General features: G+C 41.5%; 1 protein-coding gene across 1 annotated transcript in view; it reads right to left on the reverse strand.

Moving 5' to 3' along the window:
- Positions 1-2,036: 2,036 nt before the first annotated feature.
- The window catches only part of nek11 (NIMA related kinase 11), a 254,128-nt gene continuing 235,935 nt past the window's right edge, over positions 2,037-20,229 (reverse strand). The window contains exon 16 of the mRNA XM_033048704.1: positions 2,037-3,874. Within this exon, the coding sequence (XP_032904595.1) occupies positions 3,646-3,874 (229 nt within the window). The 3' untranslated portion in view covers positions 2,037-3,645. The remainder of the gene's footprint in view (positions 3,875-20,229) is intronic.

Genomic DNA, 20,229 nt, shown 5'->3' on the forward strand with positions numbered 1-20,229 from the left:
CAGTATGGTAATGGGAAGGGGAGTTAAAATGGTTAGCAACTGGGAGATCCAGCTGGCCTTGTGGACCCTGCACAAGCGTTCAATGAAAACATTACAGCTAAGTTCCCTGGTTTCAACCTTACCTGAAGATGGTGGGATGCCCTGAACAGTATCTACATAGGCCATGTTTGTCAACCTCTCCACAAGTGGAAGATGCCAGATAAGCCAAAGTTTGACTGTGGCCATGTATCCCAAACCATTGTCATATCAGATTAACTTGTTCATTAGATCTACTGCAGGAGGCACCTCATTTCTCCGCTTGGCACCTTGTGTTACCATGTGCATGAATACAGCGCATTACCAATCATTGCAGAAATATGAAATCTAAAATCATCATGTGCAGTAGTTGTTCCCGTGGTGTAATGTGTGCCAGAGGTCAAATGCGTTCTCCACTCTGGTTCTTGGGAGATGGAGGTGGAAATAAAATCAATACCTGCAATTACAATCAGCTCAGCGCTGTGGAGAATTCCTCTATTTCCAGTTCAGCAATCTTTCTTTACATTAGTTCCATCAGCCATTAAGTTATAGAGGTAATTACTCTCCCAATGTCTGTGATGTGTAAAATGAAGGGTGCAACGATAAATAAACCATCCTCGGGCTGACCCAGATTTTCAGTATCTTTTTCACTCTGTTTTATTCCATGCGGATTTCTGGTAGAAACAAGCATTAAGCCAAAACCAATTAAAAAAGAAAACCCTGCAATCCTGTTTCTTCATGGAATATCCCAAGGGGCATTGCAGCCAGTGAAGCTCTTGTTAAAATGTACTCTGTCTGTATTGTAATGTAATGTAGACCTAAGAAGGAAATTAGGAGGACAAAATGGGGACATGAGATATCGCTGGCAGAAAAAGTAAAGATTCTCTATTATGAGTAAATGTATAATCAGGAAGAATGCAGATTTCTTTAAAAATCAGTGTGGTCATTTATGTTTGGAGTAGCAGGAGATGAGCCTTGTCTTAAATGAATACTACTTTCCTGTATTTACTGTGGAGAAGGTCACGGAAGTGAGTGAGTTCAGGAAAGATATCAACGATGTCCTGAGGCATATCAACATTATGAATGTAGAGTTGTTGCTAGTTTTGAAGTGCATAAAGATGGATAGGTCCCTGGGCCTTGACCATGTGATTGCTATGAAGTACAGCAGGAGGCTACTAAGGCTCAGGCTGAGATTTTTTTTTTTTTTGTAGCTGTGGGTAAGAAATGAGAAGACTGGTCGATAGCTAATATTATAACTTTATTTTTAGAAAGGCTATGAGTTCTGGCCAAGGAACAACAGGCCAATGAGCTTTACATCAGTGGTGGGGGAAAGTTACTGGAAGGGGTACTGAAGGAGAATTTATTTGCATTTTAAAAGGCAAGGACCAATTAGGAATAATCATCATGGTTTGTGGAAAATCATGTCTCAAAGTTTATTGAGTTTTTCTAAGTGGTAACCAAGAAGCTTGATGAAGACATTGTGGTGGAAATTGTTTAAGAGACTTTGACAAGGCCCTATATGGTAGGCCGGTCTGGAAAGTTTGAATACATGGGATCCGAAGTGAGATTGCAAACTGGATACAAAATTAGCTGATGGTAGGAGGAAAGAGAATGATATTGGAGAAACAAGAAACTGTAGATGCTAGTTTACCAAAAAAAATGACACAGTGCTGAAGTAATTCAGCAGTTCAGGCAGCATTGCTAGATAACATGGTTAGGGCAGGGAGAGGGGGGGGGGCGAAGAGAAAGCTGGAAGAGAGGAGGGGCAGGACAAAGTGTGGAAGGTAATAGGTGTACACAGTCGAGGCGAGGGTGGACGGAGTTTATAAAATATGAGGGTCTAGATTGGGTACATTATCAGTGGGTTTTTTTCCCTGGGTAGGGCAAAGGTTCAAGGTGAAAGAATTAAAGGGGATCAGGGAGGCAAATTGTTTCACGATTATCTGTTAGAGGAGGTAGTGGAGGCAGGTATAATTACAATATTTAAAAGACATTTGACAGGTACATGCAGATACATGGATAGGAAAGGTTGAGAGGGATTTAGGCCAAAAGCAGAATTGTGCCAAAGGGCTTGTTTCCATGCTGTGTAGCTCTATGAAGTGAAGAATGGCACCAGACATGAGTGCAGCAAACTCCTTCGATTTGCAGTGACAATGACTTCAAGATCAGCTTTAAGGACTAAATATTGATTTGGGTTCGCTTGCTCCTCTTCAAAATAGAGCTTGGGAACTTTCATGGCCCTTGTTTTGGTCATTGATCCCAGAACTAACCTTCAACAGTGCAGCACTCCCTCAGTTCAATGTATACTGAGTGTGTACTGATGTCTCTGTAGTGTACATGGATTGAAGTACATTTTTGTCTGCTTTTTAAGCAACTTGCTAGTGTTCTTACTGTTTTGGTATGATATTTTCGATAATTGTTGGGAGGACAAGGCTTGTTCCCGTTCTAGCTTCTTCCTTGTGCCCATCCCCATATTTCCCCTGAAAAGGTGATGATCAACCATGACCATTAGAGGTAAGATACTGGATGTGACTTGCAGCAATTTGGCCAAGCAAGTGTGAAGAAACAACAATGCCTGCCCGGATAGTTGTCTTTGAGGACAGCCTGATGTTAGTGTTTCCATGTGTTTGCTGCCATTGGCACTTGTGGCTGTGTTGTCTTAGATACATTGCTGTCTTATCTACTGCATCTCTTGGACATTTCACCCTGTGTCCTAGTGGTGTAGAGATTAGATATTTACGGTAATAATGCCAGTCCCAATAATGCCAGTCCCAATAATCACAAGACCATCAGATCATAAGTGACAGGAGCAGAATTAGGCCATTCGGCCCATCGTCTACTCCACCATTCAATCATGGCTGATCTATCTCTCCCTCCTAACCCCATTCTCCTGCCTCTTCCCCATAACCTTGGGAAATTATTATTCACATAATAAAGGAAACAATTCTGGTAAAAATGTATGATTTTAAAATATGTCTTTGTTGAGAACACAATTATCTTCACAGAATTATACAGAATACCAAAACATAATTAGAGTAATAAATTGAAGTTTTATTTTATTTATACAAAAAAAACACTCATTGTAAGAGAACTGATAAACTACTAAAAGTTACGTTATAAATTCTGGAGAAACGACTCTTGCATTTGATTGCTGATGAATAGCAATATCTGTTTTTGATCATTTTTGGTGTAGAAAAACAAACCTTTAACTATCTACTATTTATAATTTCCTCCTTAAAATGCTTGTGTTTTAGAAAAGAAGCTCTGCCAGGTAAACACTCGGGAATATTGCTAATTATAAGCAAGCAAGTTGTTTCTTGTTAGGATTGAGTTGCATATAAAGTTTACTTCCTTTATGAGTATTAAGTGATACCACAAAAAAACAAATAATGGGAATGCTGGAAATCCAAAATAAAAAGAGAAAATGCTGCAAAACTGAATATTCGGCAATTTCAATGAAGAGAGAACTGTTAATGTTTTGGATCCAATGACTTTCATCACTTTTGAAACCTTGACTCAGTCTTTCGTAGGCAGATGCTGCCTTACCAATCATTTGGTATTTACTGCATTTATTAACGCAAAACCGGTATTGCCTTTAGATAGAGTTCAGGAGAACAATGACTACATTGATTATTGGCCATATTCTTCAGCGTTTGGCTGCTGAGCTGCTACTGACGATGCCTGCAGTTGCTCCTCAAAGTATAGAAGTTGATCAACTTCAAAGCAGTTGCTTGGTTTGGCACCCAACCTCTCCAGGTTCTCCATGACTTCTGCTTCCTTGATGTACTCTCTCCGTGCTGCCTTCAGATAGTCATAAACTCTTTGGAACACATCTGCTTCCAGCTTTTGAATTGCTGCCCTACGATACAAATACATTGAAACCAGATGAAGAATACGCTGCACTTTTGGATAAACATTCATAGTATTAATATTACAAAGACTGCTATAAATGGGATAATAACTTTTTTTATAAAAGCAATGAATTCGACACAAACAAGCCCTTCACAACCATGGTTATGCCAAGACTAATCCCATTTACCTGCTTTAGATCTGTTCCCTTCTTTGCCTTGTCTATTGAAATTCCAGCCTAAATGCCTCTTCAACATTTTATCTAATTCTACCACCACCTCTGGCAATGCAATCTGGATAACAACCATTCTGTGTTTTAAAGAAAACTTTACACTCAGATTCCTTTGAAACGTTTTCCTCTCGCTTTAAACCCATGCCCTCTTGTTGTGTTATACCTACCAGGGGAAAAAGATTCTGCCCTGTCTATGTCTCTTATTTTATATACCTCCATCAGATCACCCCTCAACCTCCGTTTCCAGATAAACCAAATCCAACATAGCCAATCTCTCTGCATAACTCCAATCCAGGCAAACCTCTACTGCATTCTCTCTACACATTTACATCCATTAGCTTGCTGACTAGAATTTCTACACCTTCCTGTGTGCTTGGGTGGCTACTTTCATGGACTCTGCACTTGTATTCCAGGGCTCTTTCTTTATTAACACTTCATAGTGGCCTGCCATTTACTATCCCTGTTTACTACATCATTACTCTGAATGACCTTCCAAAATGCATGACCCCGCACTTACAGAATCAGTGTCATACACAGTGGAAACAGGGCCTTCAGCCCAACTTGCCCATGCCGACCAACATGCCCCATCTAAACGTGTCTCACCTACCTGTTGACCCATATTCCTTTAAACCTACCCTATCCATGCACCTGAGTAAATGTTTCTTAAACATTGCGATAGTACCTGCCTTAACTAACTCCGGCAGCTTGTTCCATACACCCACCGCACTTTGAATAAAAAAAAGTTACCCCTCAGGTGGGATGTAAGCAGAAGCCTCCACGTGGTGCATCCCAGGCAATGCTGACGACAGAAACTGTACCACAGTGACTGACTGAAGTAGCCAATTCTGCAACCACCGACCGTCAACCGTCACCGACCGACCGGAAAGACGTGATATAGAAGATGGCCGGACACGAGGAAGAAGACCCCTCAGGTTTTCATTAAATCTTTCCCCCCTCTCCCTAAACCCATGTCCTCTGGTTATCAATTCCACTACGCTGGACAAAAGAAGTGCATATACCTGATCTATTCCTCTCATGATTTTGTACACCTCGAAAAGATCACCCCTCATTCTCCTGCGCTCCAAGGAATAAAGCCCTAGCCTGCTCAAGCTCTCCCTATAGCTCAGTCCCTTGAGTCCTGGTGAACCTTCTCTGAACCCTTTCAAGGCTGGGATTAAATTCCATCGACCAACGTTCCATATGATCTATTGCTGAAGTCAGACAAACTTTCGCATTATCTACAACCCCACCAAATTCTGTCACCTGGGAGCTTACTTATCATACCTCCTACATTTGTATCCAGGCTATTCATAAATAGTATAAACAACAAAGGCCACAGCACTGATCTTTATTTGCTTTCCAAAAATTTAATTAGGAATAATTAGGAATACTTTAACAAATTGCAGTTAGAACAGATTTCAATCACCCAGATGATTTAACTTCAAATAAACTCCAGTTTGAATTAAGTTAAATCTACCTAATACTGGATCCAAATTGGCATTTGAATGAGCTGCAACATCCATACACCCTGACTTACAGTATTTCTACATGTTTAATGATTTGATTTATTCATTTAAGCATCACTGTTGTGGCATATCTAAGTATAAGATATCAATGAAGTCCAAAATAAATAACTGCATTATATTTTAACAAGTCATTCAGCTAAATATATTGGTGTTTATGCTAGATTTGAACTTTTCCCCATCCTTTCTCATCTAGTCGCATTTCTATATCCTATTTCAATTTCACTTCGCTGATCGAGTTCCCTACTAAATACCGTAAACCCATGTTTTAATATAAGGTTTTTATAACGGACCTGTTTATGACGCCACTTCCGCCATTCGCAACACCACCAGCGCCCCAACTGTGCCTGCTGATGCCCCCTGGCCCAGTGCCCCAACTGTGCCTGCTGATGCCCCCTGGCCCAGTGCCCCAACTGTGCCTGCTGATGCCCCCTGGCCCAGTGCCCCACCTGTGCCTGCTGATGCCCCCTGGCCACACTTGTCACCATCCCGGCCGTTTCCATGCCACTGCTGCTGCCACCGAAACTTCCAGGGCCAACCCTTACCTGCGCCTCATCCGCCAGCAGGTTGCGACAAATGACTCTGCTGATCCTTGCCTCTCCCCCGGCTGACAGCAGCCTGGGGCTGTAGAGTTACCTGGATTCCAGGCCCAGTTCCGGATCCAGTCTGAAGGAGTGTCCTGATCTGAAACGTCACCTATCCATGTTCTCCACAGATGCTGCCTGACCTGCTGAGTTACTCCAACACTCATTGTCCTTTTGTGTATTAATCAGCAACTGAAGTTATTTGTTTCTACTACTTATACAATTATAAAACATTATTTGGTTATAGTGGACAATCAACAATAGCGGCCACCATTCCTCCTCCTATGGTCCGTTATAAGGAGGGTTTACTGTATATTTACACACTTGCCTCAACTTGTTTCCTTCAGTAGAAATATTCACTTTGTTTTATTTTACAATTTTTTCTAAATACCTTGAAGTCACTCCCCACCTTTCCCAATAAATATCTTGCACTATCTTCCTCCATGGATATGCCAATATCTCAGTTTCAAATTTATCTCTCATTCAGCAGATTACCCTAATCCATTTACTCCCAAACTGCTTCTCCCCCTCACGTCGGACCTCTGGCAGTTCTCCTTGTAACTGCAGGAGGTTTGACACTTATTCCTGTACCACCTCCCTCACCAATTTCCAGTGAGCCAAACAGCCCTTCAGGTGGTGCACAGATTTGCATGTTCTTACTTATCAAGTTCCATCATTGTGAGCTTTTGAGTAATTGCTGATCATTCTCCAGCAGCTGGTTCCACCTTCACCCTCCCTTCCCCTCACCTGGATCCATCTCCCTTTTTTTGTCTGCCTCCTTTCATTCTCTACCTGCCTTGAATCCCGACTCCACCCTTTCTCCTCCCCTACCAGGCTCCACCTGCCCTTCATCCTTCACCTCTCTTTGGTCCACCAATCTTGTGCCTTGTACGGTAAGACATTCATATTTGTAACACGTTGACCTCCCTGCCCTAGATATAATAGCCAGCATCCCATTATTCTCTCCTTTTTGTGTTTCATGCATAATGGCTAACATCCTGGACTTTGTGCCTTCCCTCATAATGGGAACCATTGTGCGGGGATGTTCTTTATGTTTAAATCTCTTATTAATGTTATGTCTGTATTCTTTCTTTATGTGCTGCATTGGCAAGAAGCATTTCACTACACCTAGGTGTATGTGACCATTAAATAACCTTTGAACCTTTGACTTCCTACTGCACTGCAGCATTTTGCAGTTTCTCCCTATTTAAATAATATGCTTGTTCTCCTTTCCAAAATGAACAACTTCACATTTTCCCATATTACACTCCATTTGCCAACTTTTTGCCCACCAACCTAACCTATTAATATCTCTCCCTACTCTGTTTGCATCCTCTTCAAATCCAGTCTTCCCATCCATCTGACAACCATACATTTCCGCACTTCCTCCAAGCAATTAATAAATATAAACAGCTAGGGTACCATCACTGATTCCTATGGTATCCTTCTGGTCACAGATCACCTTATGCCTACTTCCTGCCTCTATCCATGTTCATTCATTACCTCCAATGCCATATGCTATTGTCTTGAGCCTCAACCTTTTTTGAGGCACTTAGTTGATCACCTTCTGGAAATCCAAATATATTAATGTCCTGATTCCCCTCTGGCCACTCTGATTGAAGAATGTTATATTTGTTAAACACAATTTTTACCTTCCTTAGGCCGTGCTAAATCTGCTTGATTCAATTATGATTTTGACTAGCAGCACCATCTTCCTCCATGGATATGCCAATATTTCTGTTTCAAATTTCAAGAGTGCTGCTAGTACTTCCTTAATAGTTCTACATATTCCCATTAAAGACCTTGGTTAATTGACCAATTTTACTAACTTTGTTTCTTTCCTCTTTAAATTGATATGTTACATTGGCAGCTTTTCAATTCTCTGGCATTTCTCCACAATCTAAAGATTGTGGAAGGTGGAAGATTATAACTAATATACTGTCTTTATAAGTTATAGGAGCAGAATTAGGCCATTCGGCGCATCAAGTCTACTCTACCATTCAATCATGGTTGATCTCTTTCCCTCTCAACCCCATTGTCCTGCCTTATCCCCATAACCCCCGACAACTGTACTAATCAAGAATCTGTTAATCTCTGCCTTAAAATATTAATTAACATGGCCTCCACAGCCTTCTGTGGCAATGAATTCCACAAATTCACCACCCTCTGGCTAAAGAAATTCCTCCTCATTCCTTTCTAAAGGTATGTCCTTTTACTCTGAAGCTGTGGCCTCTGATCCTAGACTCTTCTACTCGTGGCAACATTCTCTCTACATTGACTATCTAAGACTTTCATGATTCAATAAGTTTTAATGAGGTACCCCCACATCCTTCTAAACTCCTTTTCCCTTATCGATTTCCCTTATTAATTCTCTGTTAATGATGTTTGTATTTAATTCCAGTACATCATCATTCAGTATTAACAATCTGCTGAAATTATTTTCTAACAAAAAAAAACTGAAGCAAAATATGTTTCACTCCTCTACCATTTCCTTTAAAACCAGAACTAATTCTACCCTCTAAGGGTAGTGGCAATATTTACTTAAGACTTCTCTAGTCCTTTTTATAGAACACATAGGAAACCCTTATTGTTTATTGTTTTTGCATCGTTTTCTAGTTTACCCTAATAGTTTAATTTCTCATCTTCTATATCTAATTTTCATCCTTTGATAGCACCTGAATTTATCTGCCTGCACTAACTTTCACCACCTTATACAATTCCTCCACCAACATAATGACCTTCTTAACTTTCTTGGGTATTTGGTTCATCCCTCCCTTAGAATCCTTCCTCCTTACTAGGGTACAGTTTTGCCGAGTGTCCCGATGCAACATCTGCCTCTATACCTCTTCCCTCGACCCTGTCCAGGGACCCCGACAGTCCTTTCAGGTTAGGCGGAGGTTCACTTGCATCTCCTCCAACCTCATCTACTGTATCCGTTGTTCAAGCTGTGGACTTATACATCGACGAGACCAAACGCTGATTGGTGATAGGAACACATTCGCTCAGCCCGCCTGAACCATCCTGATCTCCCGGTTGTTGGAAACTTTAATTCTCTTTCCCATTCCTACACATACCTTTCTGTCCTCGGTCGCCTCCATTGTCAGAGTGAGGCTAAATGCAAATTGGAGGAACAGCATCTCATATTTCGCTTGGGCAGCAGTGGTATGAATATTGATTTCTCTCACTTCAGGTAGCCCCGGTATTCGCTCTCTATCTATCCCTCCCCCACCTACTAGCATCTCATTTCCACCCTACAACAGCTGGCCTGTTTCCTTTATCGTTGTTACCTTTTTGCAAACCTTTCATTCATTGTTCTTTATCTCTCCACATCACCGTCTATATCTCTCATTTCCCTTATCCCTAACCCGTCTGAAGAAGGGTCTCGACCCGAAACGTCACCCATTCCTTCTCTCCAGAGATGCTGCCTGTCCCGCAGAATTACTCCAGCTTTTTGTGTCTATCTTCAGTTTAAATCAGCATCTGCAGTTCCTTCTAACACATGTCCCGAATTAAATGTTTGCCACTTCTTGCCTACTATCTTTCCTACTCATTTATTGGTTGAGTGCACCGTAGCCACTCTATCCTCATTCCATTCTTATTCTCATTATTTAAGTTAATCACACCTTATTCTCCCTCTCAATTGGAATACATAATTCTATCATATTATGATCACCATATCCTGAGGAATTTATTATATTAACATCATTTATTAAACCTGTCTCATTTCCCATGAGAAGATTCAAGACATCCTGTTCTCCAATTGTCTCCATAATGTATTAACCAGGAAACAATTCCAAATGCATTCCAGAATTAATTCTAATAGCTGCCCTTTCTTCATGATTAAAAACGTCCACATTGATTGCATTTCTCTAGGGGTGGATGGGGAAGAAAGGGGTAGATGGGGAGGGGGTTATGAGGGGGAATGGAGAAGGGGGAGAGGGGGAGGTGGGTCGTTCGCTCACGGCAGCGCACCCGCCCCTCCAGTCGTCGTGCTTCACACACACAACTCCGGCTCCACCCCTCTCTCTCCCAGGGAGTCACGGTGAACAATACACGGAGGGCCGGGCCGGGGGTTGGAGCAACGTTTACAAACATCGGCCTCAGCTCGCACCCGTCCGCCCAGACCCTGGCATCTGCTCTCACCGCTGGCCCTCTCCCTCCCTTCTCTCCTTCCCTTCTATCCCTCGCTTCTCTCCTTCCCTTCTTCCCTCCCTCCCTTCTCTCTCTTTTCCCTTCTCTCATTCGCTCCATCCCTTCTTTCTCCCCTCCCTCCTTTCTCTACTTCCCTCCCTCCCTTCTGTCCTTCCTCCCTCCCTCTCTCCCGCCCTTCTCTCCCTCCCTCCCTCCCTCCCTCCCTTCTCTCCTTCCCTCCCACACACACATCACGCACAGACAACTAACACACACAACTAAGTTAGGATGGGGTAGAAGCCCAAAGGGTAGGATGGGGCTGAAGCCCAAAATTTAATGCCTGGACTGGTTTTTCACCAATGGTTATTGGTTTTCCAGGATCTATTTAATTAAATTTATTTTTTTCATTTTCAGAGGTGATCTACACATTTTGTTTGTTACTTGTAGGCTTGCATGTATGCAATTTTATATTAAAATGTAGCTTAGATCTGTTTGGTCCATTAAGTCGCATGCACTTTTTAAGTGCACATTTTGATTACTTTCCATTCTACCATAGAGATATAATTAAAGTCTATAATAGACTTTAATGATATTTCTATGAATCTACAGACCTTGGCTGGGAACCTGGGGCTCACCAAAATTGTTCCCAATTAGAACCTCCTAAGGCCGGCCCTGAATGTAATGTATTGTGTCAGTCTTCAATGTGTGACCTCTATATTGGAGATCACTCCGGAGTGGGGTGACCTCCGTAATGGAGGGGGAAGGACAATGGAGGACCTGGCTTGTGGGGACCGCCTTGAGGGAGGGGGAGGGGGAGGGGGGGAAGAATAACGGAGGACCCGACGTGGGGGGACCGCTGGGGGAGGGGGGGAGAACAAAAATGTACTTGGCGTAGGATACTGTAACAACGTTAGAGCTCGTTATGTGGCGACTATTGCATGCCTTGGGTATGCAAGCAAAGAATTTCACTATGTACAGTATTCATTCATTTGTTCATTCATTCATTCAGTCTGTCTCAGTGAGTTTCCAGTGCCTCTGTGTTATCAGGCTATTGCTCCAAAATACTTGGCAGAAGTCTCTAGGAACAGCATCTCATCTTTTGTTTCAGCACACTGCAGCCCTCCTGACATAATACCTTGTGTAATAATTTTAGGAAATCCTATTTTTTCTAGAGATGTGCCTACTTTTGCTTCAATATGTTATCTTTGCCTCTGTAAAGTGTTGGTTCTTAAAAGCGATTATTACCTTGACAATGTTGGTCTGCACCCTACCATTTATGTTTCCTCTATACGTTTTGCAACATAAAACACACTCAACTCTGATGAAAGGTCCTTGACCTGAAATGTCAATTTGGTTTCTCCCTGCTGAAAACAGCTTCTTCCCCGCTGTTATGAGCCTAATGAACGGACCTCTCATAAACTGAAGGTGTAGTTCTGATCTCCCAACCTACCTCATTGTGGATCTTGCACTTTTTTATCTGCACTTTCTCTGTAATTGCAATGCCATAACTATGTAACCATATATTTCCCTCTGGAATTTTCACTTTGCGCTACCTGTGTACGTCTATATGATCTGATCACACTCTTGTAACAGGATGACTTGATTGGATAACACGTATATCTTGTTCTGCTGGTGCTATCGTTTTCCTTGTAACCAACACTGTCAAACACTGCCTTCACTAGTTAATTAATTGATTGTGATTTCATTCAAACTACCATGTCGGAAGCACTTTCTAACTAGACTCATTTTTTTGCTTCAAACACACAAAATGAGATGCTAAGAGCTTGCAAGTTTGTTAAGAAACTTTAAATTACTCAGTGACAGGTGCAAATAATTAAAAGGTTTAAAAGGCAATTCAGTAACTGGGGAGTACAGGCTCCAAGATTAAAATATGAATTGATGATTGTATGCATGCACTTCCTTCCTGCATCAGGGGAAGTAAGATCATGAATCACCATTTCCACTGAGCAGTAGCCTTCCCTCCAGGGTAAGGAATACAGAGAGCAATGTTGTGTAGTTCCCCACATCATTGAGATGTAGTGAAGAGGCTGAGGCATCATGCTTTCACACAGGATTTGTAAAGTGTGTGCTCAGCAAGAATCACATGTGCCGGCAATGTTTATAATTGGAGTTGGAACCACTCAGCAGGTCCAGAAACATCAGCGGGGAGTAAAACAGGAAACATTTTGAGTCGAGGATCTTTCAACTAAACTAGAAAAGTGAAAAGATAAGCATCTTTTCAGGAGCACGGAGAGATCAGAGGAAAGGTCCATGACAGTGAGTAGTCCAGCTTTCAAGGCAACAACTTTTTTTCCAAAAACAACAATTGGAGACAGAAAAGATAAATGACACATTGAAACAGAAAAGTATAGTGACATTAGCAGAGAGAGAAAAAAATCAGCTTTAAGAGCCTGTCCCACTAAGGCGATTTTTTTCGGCGACAGCCGGAAAATAGGCTGTCGCCACATGGTCTCGAGGTGACGCCTGTATTGTCGTGTTGGCTCCTCAAGTGTCGTAACTTTTTTCTTGTCGCTGCTGGATTTTGAAATGTTCAAAACCTTTCGGCGACAGTGGGCTTGACGTTGCCTGTCTTCTCCTGTCGTAGGTGCTGTCGTAGGTTGTCGTGGGTTGACGCCAGGTGACGTTGCTTGTCGCCGGGTGCTGACTTCGGTGAATTCCATTGGCAACAACCTTCGTCAACCAGCAACAGGTACCGGCGACTGAATTGTCTTCAGGTGTCGTCGACAGCGTCGTAGCTTGTTGTATCTTGTATCTTGTTAATTCATAGTGAGTTCCAACAGTCGATCATCACTCAGGAGAACAAAAAACTCCTCTTCTCAGACCAGTCCAAGTGAAATTTAATCTAAACCATAATCACAACTTTACACACCATTACTAACCTTGATTTAGATTATCAAAAGAACATTATGAAGGTGTGTTCTCTGCACTTGATGAGAGGTATGCTTGCTGTGGGAACAATGCAATGTGAATTCACAAGGTTGATTCCTGAGATGAGAGGTTTGTGTTATGAAGGGAAGTTAAGATTGGTATGAACATACTGGAGTTTGGAAGAATGTAAGGTGATCATACTTAGACACAGCATGATCTGAGGGGAACTGACAAAGAACATGTTGAATAAGTTGCTGAATCTGGCTGGGTGTCTTGAACAAAGAGCCAAGGGCTCAGGATATGAGATTGTTCATTTAAGAATTAAATGAACATTGAACAGGACAGGAACTGGCCCTGTAGCCAACAATTCCTGTGATTACCATGATACCAAGCTAAACTAATCTCTACCTGCATGTGATCTATATCACTTCATTCCCTGCATATCCAAATGCCCATCCAAAACCCTCTTAAACGAAACAATTCAAATGTATCTGCATCCACCAGCACCCTTGGCAGCACACTCCAGCCCGCACCATTTCCAGTGTAATCAAAAGCAACATCTGCACATCTCCTTTAACATTTTAAAGCTATGCCCTGTAGTTTGTGACACTTTCACCCTGGGAAAAGTTTCTGGCTCTCTCATAATTTTATGGACATCTATCAGGTCTCTGCTCAAACTCCGATGCTCCATAAAAAGCATTCCAAGTTTGGCCAATCTCTCCTGTAATATTATAACTGGCATACCTGTATATAAATACAAGTTGTTGTTTTTCTTGTTATTATGTTCCATCTGTCATCACTGTCAGTGAATATTTTGGTGCAAATTCTATCTGGTGTCTCTTTTTAAGTCAAAAGCCTTAAGTCTTTTTATTGTAACCAGCAGTCAGAAGAAGTAAATTATTCATTTCCAGCCATTATCACATTTAAGACAAGTGCAATCAAAGATTTAATACAAACCTTGACAACAGAGGGCCTGCGACAACAGCAGAATGTTTGATTAGCTCGGGGCAGATATTCAACCTTATGCTGAGCATGCAAAATAGTAATAACTTCATGGAATCCATTTTTGCAGGCAGAGCATAGTGACTTTAGATGGAAGTGGAGCCGCATAATGAAGTAGCTAGTGGAACTGGTGCCTTTCAACTCCAGCGGTCCAGGTTCAATTCTGAGATCGGGTGCTGTACAGTTTGCCCATTCTCCAAGACCACATGGTGTTCCTCAGGGAGGATCGCTTTCCTCCCAGGTCTCAGAAAAGTACAGATTGATGGGTTGATTGGCCACTGTATAGGTCTGAATAGAGTGGAAGTGGAGAGGATGTTTCCACTAGTGGGAGAGTCTAGGACCAGAGGCCATAGCCTCAGAATAAAAGGCCATACCTTTAGGAAGGAGATGAGGAGGAAGTTCTTTAGTCAGAGGGTGGTGAATCTGTGGAATTGAACCTCCACAGCCTCTGTGCAATGTCAATGGATATTTTCAAGGCAGCGATTGATCGATTCTTGATTCGTACAGTTATTAGGGGTTATGGGGAGAAGGCAGGAGAATGGGGTTGAGAGGGAAAGATAGCTCAGCCATGATTGAATGGCAGAGTAGACTTGATGGGACGAATGGTCTAACTCTGCTCTTATTACTTATGAACTGTAAATTGCTCCCACTTTATATATGTGTGATGGAATCTAGAGATTGATGGTAATGTGCGTGAAATAAAAATGGAAATAGGGTTATCAATGGTGATGGGGTCTCTGTGGGCCAAAGGGCTTGTCCAATGTGTATAATTCTATGATTCGATGTATATGCAATACGACAATGCCATCGTAACAGGCACAAAATGGATTTCTACACTAAAAGATTTTAGGATAAGCAATAAGCTAATTGGATAGATTAGCAATCCAAACAACGTGACATAAAATCTGAAATTAAAAAAACAAATGTTGGAAGTATGCAGCAGCATCAAATTTAAGGGCCTGTCCCACTGTACGAGGTAATTCAAGAGCTCTCCCAAGTTAAATAAATCAAACTCGCGGTAAGTACGTAGAATGTACGTAGAGGCTACGTCGGAGCTCGTGGATGTCTCGTAGCGGCTCGTAATGCTAACGGCAGGTACTCGGGAAACGGGGGTACTCGTGAAGTTTTTTCAGCATCGTGAAAAATGTCCACGAGAGCCCCCGAGTACCTACGAACGACTATTACCGTAATTCTCTGAGTTCAAATCAGGGGAAACCCAGGAGAACTCTTGAATTATCTCGTACAGTGGGACAGGCCCTTTAATGTTTCAGGTCAAATTGATCTTGAGGTGATGTTGTAGGCAGCTTGTCTGCATAAGGATACCAGTTACAGTAAATGTCCACATTAGATAATACAATTGATATATTGTACAGTGATCCTGCGAGAGAGAGAGAGAGAAATCCAGAGACGGAAAAGATTGTCACTGCTTGTTAGCAGGAGAGTCTCGTTCAAGATTAACAAGCTACCCAATAAACTATAACCATTCTTGTGATCTGCCTGATGTCACCAGCCCCCTTTAACCATCATCTATTTCTACTCCTGTGGCCAAGCACCATCCAACACATCCATCCAGATCACCATCCTCTATCACTAATAACCTCCATCAACATCCAGCCCAGAAATTAGGGGTCCTACCTTTTGTCACTCTCTAGCTTTGCACAACATTTTGGTGATTCCTGATCATCATTTGCATGTACGGCTCAAAGTCAAATTCTGGCGATTATGCTCCTCGGAAGTGACCTGGGGTGTTTCATTGCCGCACGGAAATGGAAACTATTGATTTTGGATTATTCGTGTCAGTATCACTGATTGACAGTGACAGAATAACTCCATTTTTAGCAAGTGATATTCTGAGATTCCAACCAGTGCTTTGTAATTGAATTCTGCAAATTGGTGGTTAAAGCCAAATTATCTCTCCGTCTAAAAGCATGATAGGCACATTAATATTTAGCTCCATTGTCCTTTTTATTGATACTTACAATCTCCTGTGCCATGGTGAGACGGAGATAATGCTGCTTACAATAGTAAAGCTGTTGTGCTCATAATACCACTTCACAATTATTGACGACATCAAACTGTTTGAATGATGTAGTTTTCAGAAATTATTTTAGTTGTTGCAAGACTATACTGGGAAATGAGGGACCATTAGTTCAGTCATTACCATTGCAGTTTATTTAACATTCTTTTAAAAGGTAGTATACTGTAGGACTTTTGCAGGGTTCACAAATTAAAACATGGAATGTAGGCAAGAGTAAGCTGGATGCATCATGAGCCTGCTTCATTATTTTTATATTATGTCCACCACCCCCCCCCCACCTCTGTCTCTTATTTCACTTAATCGCCAATGATCCATCAATTGTAGGCTGTATTTTCCTCACTGACTGAGCTGCCCGTGCCTTCAACAATGGAAAATTGCAAAAATCCACTATGTCAAAGTATAAAAATACCCTTTATTAAAATCTGACAATGTGCACTTTAACCACATGTGAGCGTTTCTATTACAAATCTCAAATTCTGGAGTACAGAGGCAAATAAATAAATAATGGGTCTTTGTCCCAAACATTATGGAGGACACTGAATAACAAAAGAAGAATCTAAAAACATTTTGTTCTTAAGTCACTAAGTTATTTCCTTAAAAGAATGGTTATGAAGAGTCTGGTGGACATGTTAAACCAGTCTGATATTAAGAGGAGCTTATATAGTGGGTTGAGAGAAACTATTTCTGTTGGTTGAGGAAATTTGGAATAAAGAGACACATTCTAAATATTAGAGCCAGACCTTTTTTGGAGAAATATTGGAACAATCTCCTCACAGAAAATAGCAGGTTTGGAATTTTGACAGCCATCAATTGTTCATTTGGAATCTGCCATCGATGATCTTTTAATAACCAAAATATTGAGGGAGTTGGAGAAAAGTGAATGTTTGGAATTAGATCAGCTATTGTCTTTTTAGATGCCCAATCCCTCTTTCATTGTTACAACCCTGACAACGTTCACTAAGGGCTTTCAGATGATGTTCACCTGAAGAATGGGGCTGACCATTGGAAGCTAATTGGGATAATGGGGAGGAGATTTGGTGCAAAAAATGAAGTATTGAGGGACCTTGAAGACTAAATAACATAGTTTTAATGCAGCCAAAATATCCCACAGGCACTGCTCAGGAACATAATCAAATGAAAACTGACATCAGGCCAAATTGTCCTGGATCAAGCCCAGTATCCAGATGTGATGCCTATTGTGCTACTTGCTCATGCTTGCCTTGTCTGGACGCAAAGAGTTGCATAAAGTAATCATCTGCACCCAAGAGATGTACTGCAAATAGGCCATAGATGGTGTAACACTGAGGCCTTGCTTGTAGAAAAAGGTAGGTTTTCAAGAGGCAAGACGGGTAGAGAGGCAGGTATCCTACTGGCAAACCTCTTGTCTGGAACTTAATGTCATGCAGGATGCCATTTCTGCCAGTTATTCTAAATGTTTTATTCAAGCCCTTTATTCTCGAATTCCTTCCCTAAAACACCCAACCATCATTCTTAAAGTACGCCTCTCATGTTATCTCCCGAGCTCAAAGTCCATTTATTGGTTGATTATACAATGGAAAGTGCTTGAGAACACTGTTGACATTATTTGCAAATTGTTTCTGCAGACACTAGTCTTGAAAATGTAATGAATCAGATAATTCAATAAACAATGGGGAGGAAAAAAATAGGGAAAATTAAAGTCTCATGCCCTTGCCTAGAAATACAATAATGCTCTCTCCAATAATGATCAATTTTAATTATTTGATCTGGAACTTTGACCGTTTGTATATATTTCTTAAAAGTCTCCATGCTACATAATTAATTTTAATAGCAGGTTGCCAGAGCCTGATTCATATTCTGTAATTAATCAGCACCTATTTCATCTGAAATGTGTTAACTTTGGAAATGTCAAGCAAAAAATGTCTAGTGATTGCAATAGATATTTGCCATGTTAGTCATCTCCCCAAACACTGAACGTAGAAACACACCTCATTAAAACACACACATACACTGCAATTGAAGTTTCATTTCAGTGAATATTAAGTTATGAAATTTTAAAAGTTCTTCAAGATACTTATTGCAGCTGTAGAGCATTGACGCAATAACTTCTCACATTCATAGTTTACTGATGTCCGTTTCTCACTCTGTCAGAAAGTTATGGGTTAAAATTATGGGCCTGTCCCACTTAGGTGATTTTTTTCGGCGACTATCATAGTCGTAGTAGGTCGCCGAAAAAACGGCGACTGGACCCCCCTACGACAATGTCTACAATAACCTACCACCTGGTCGACATCCAGCTACCGACAACCGGCAACCCATTAGTATGTCCACCTTCGACCACACCTGCGACAACCTACGACAACCTACGTCCACCCGCGACAAGCTACGACAAGGTAAGACAATTCAGTCGCCAGACCTGTCGCTAGTTGACGTAGGTTGACGTAGGTAGTCGCTAATGGAATTCACCAATGTCAGCACCGGCGACAACCTGTCATCCTAGCGACAACCTACGACAGCACCTACGTCAGGAGAAGTCAAGTTACACTTATTGGCGTCAAGCCAACTGTCGCCGACTGTCGCTGAAAAGTTTTAAACATTTCAAAACCCAGCGGCGACCAGAAAAACGCTATAATTCTTTGGGCGACTGAGGAGACAACTCACGACAATACAAGCAACACTCCGGCAACACCATGTGGCGACAGCCTAGTCGCCTGTAGTCGCCTAAAAAATCGCCTGAGTGGGACAGGGGCATTAGACTTCAAAAAGTTGTTTATAGAAAATCTAGTCTTGGATCCAGTGTATTACTGAGGAAAAGCTATTGTTTGATGTATTGTCATTCTGATAAGATGTGAAACCAAGACGTGTCTATTCTCTCGGCCAGGCACATCAGTTCTATATTGAATGGTTTGATTATCCCTCAATGCCCTGATTAACATGTATCCTTCATTTGACAACTCAAAAGCAAATGCTTATTTTAATGCTTGTGCTGTAATAACTTGCTGAGCTCAGATTGTTATCATATTTTCTACAACTGCAATCACACTTCAACCAGGTAGTCCACTGGTTGTGAGGAACTAGGGAGAATCTTAAAAGGCACATCAAAGATGTCACCCAAATGAAGTCCTGCTTTTGAAGTGGAGCTCTGTCATGTGATTAGTTAAATCAGATCCCTTTCAATATACTTGATGGGAAATCTGATGCATGGACAAGGGAGAAAATAATAAAGGGATATTTACCCAGAAGGTGAAGTAGTAACTAGAGTGAGATAAACATTTTTGGAGAATGAACATGATCAATTGTACCAATTGGCCTGTTTTAGGCTGTAGATGCTGTGGAAATGGGATAGGTAGAAAAATCCTTTCAGTCTGAAGAAGGGTCTCGACCTGAAATGTCACCCATTCCTTTTCTCCAGAGATGCTGCCTGTCCTGCTGAGTTACTCCAGCATTTTGTGTCTATCTTCGATTTAAATCAGCATCTGCAGTTCTTTCCTCCACACAAAATCCTTTCAGTATTCTGTTCATTAAGACAAACCCACGCCTCATCTTTATGGATTCAAGTCTCAGTTCAAAGACATGCGTGCACAAACCTGGACAGCCTCTCTGTGACTTAGAATCCTATCTTTCAGAAGCCAGAGGCCATAGAGATGGTGAAAGGGCATGCCCATTAAACAAAGAGATGTGAGCTTTAATTTTGGTGATTGTGTCAAACGGTGTCAATTCAAGTCAATTTTATTTCTATAGCACATTTAAAAACAACTCTCGTTGACCAAAGTGCTTTACATCAGTGCAGGTACTAACGTGCTACATACAGTGGTACATAGATCTGACAATACATACATAATTACATATATGCAGCGCTCCCTCAGAGGACCTCAAGAAATGCTTGTGAGTAGAAATAAATTTTAAGTCTAGACTTAAAAGAGTCGATGGAGGGGGCAGTTCTGATGAGAAGAGGGATGCTGTTCCATAGTCTAGATGCTGCAACTG

Source organism: Amblyraja radiata, chromosome 2 (genome assembly GCF_010909765.2).
Source record: "Amblyraja radiata isolate CabotCenter1 chromosome 2, sAmbRad1.1.pri, whole genome shotgun sequence".
NCBI classification, from domain to species: Eukaryota; Metazoa; Chordata; class Chondrichthyes; order Rajiformes; family Rajidae; genus Amblyraja; species Amblyraja radiata.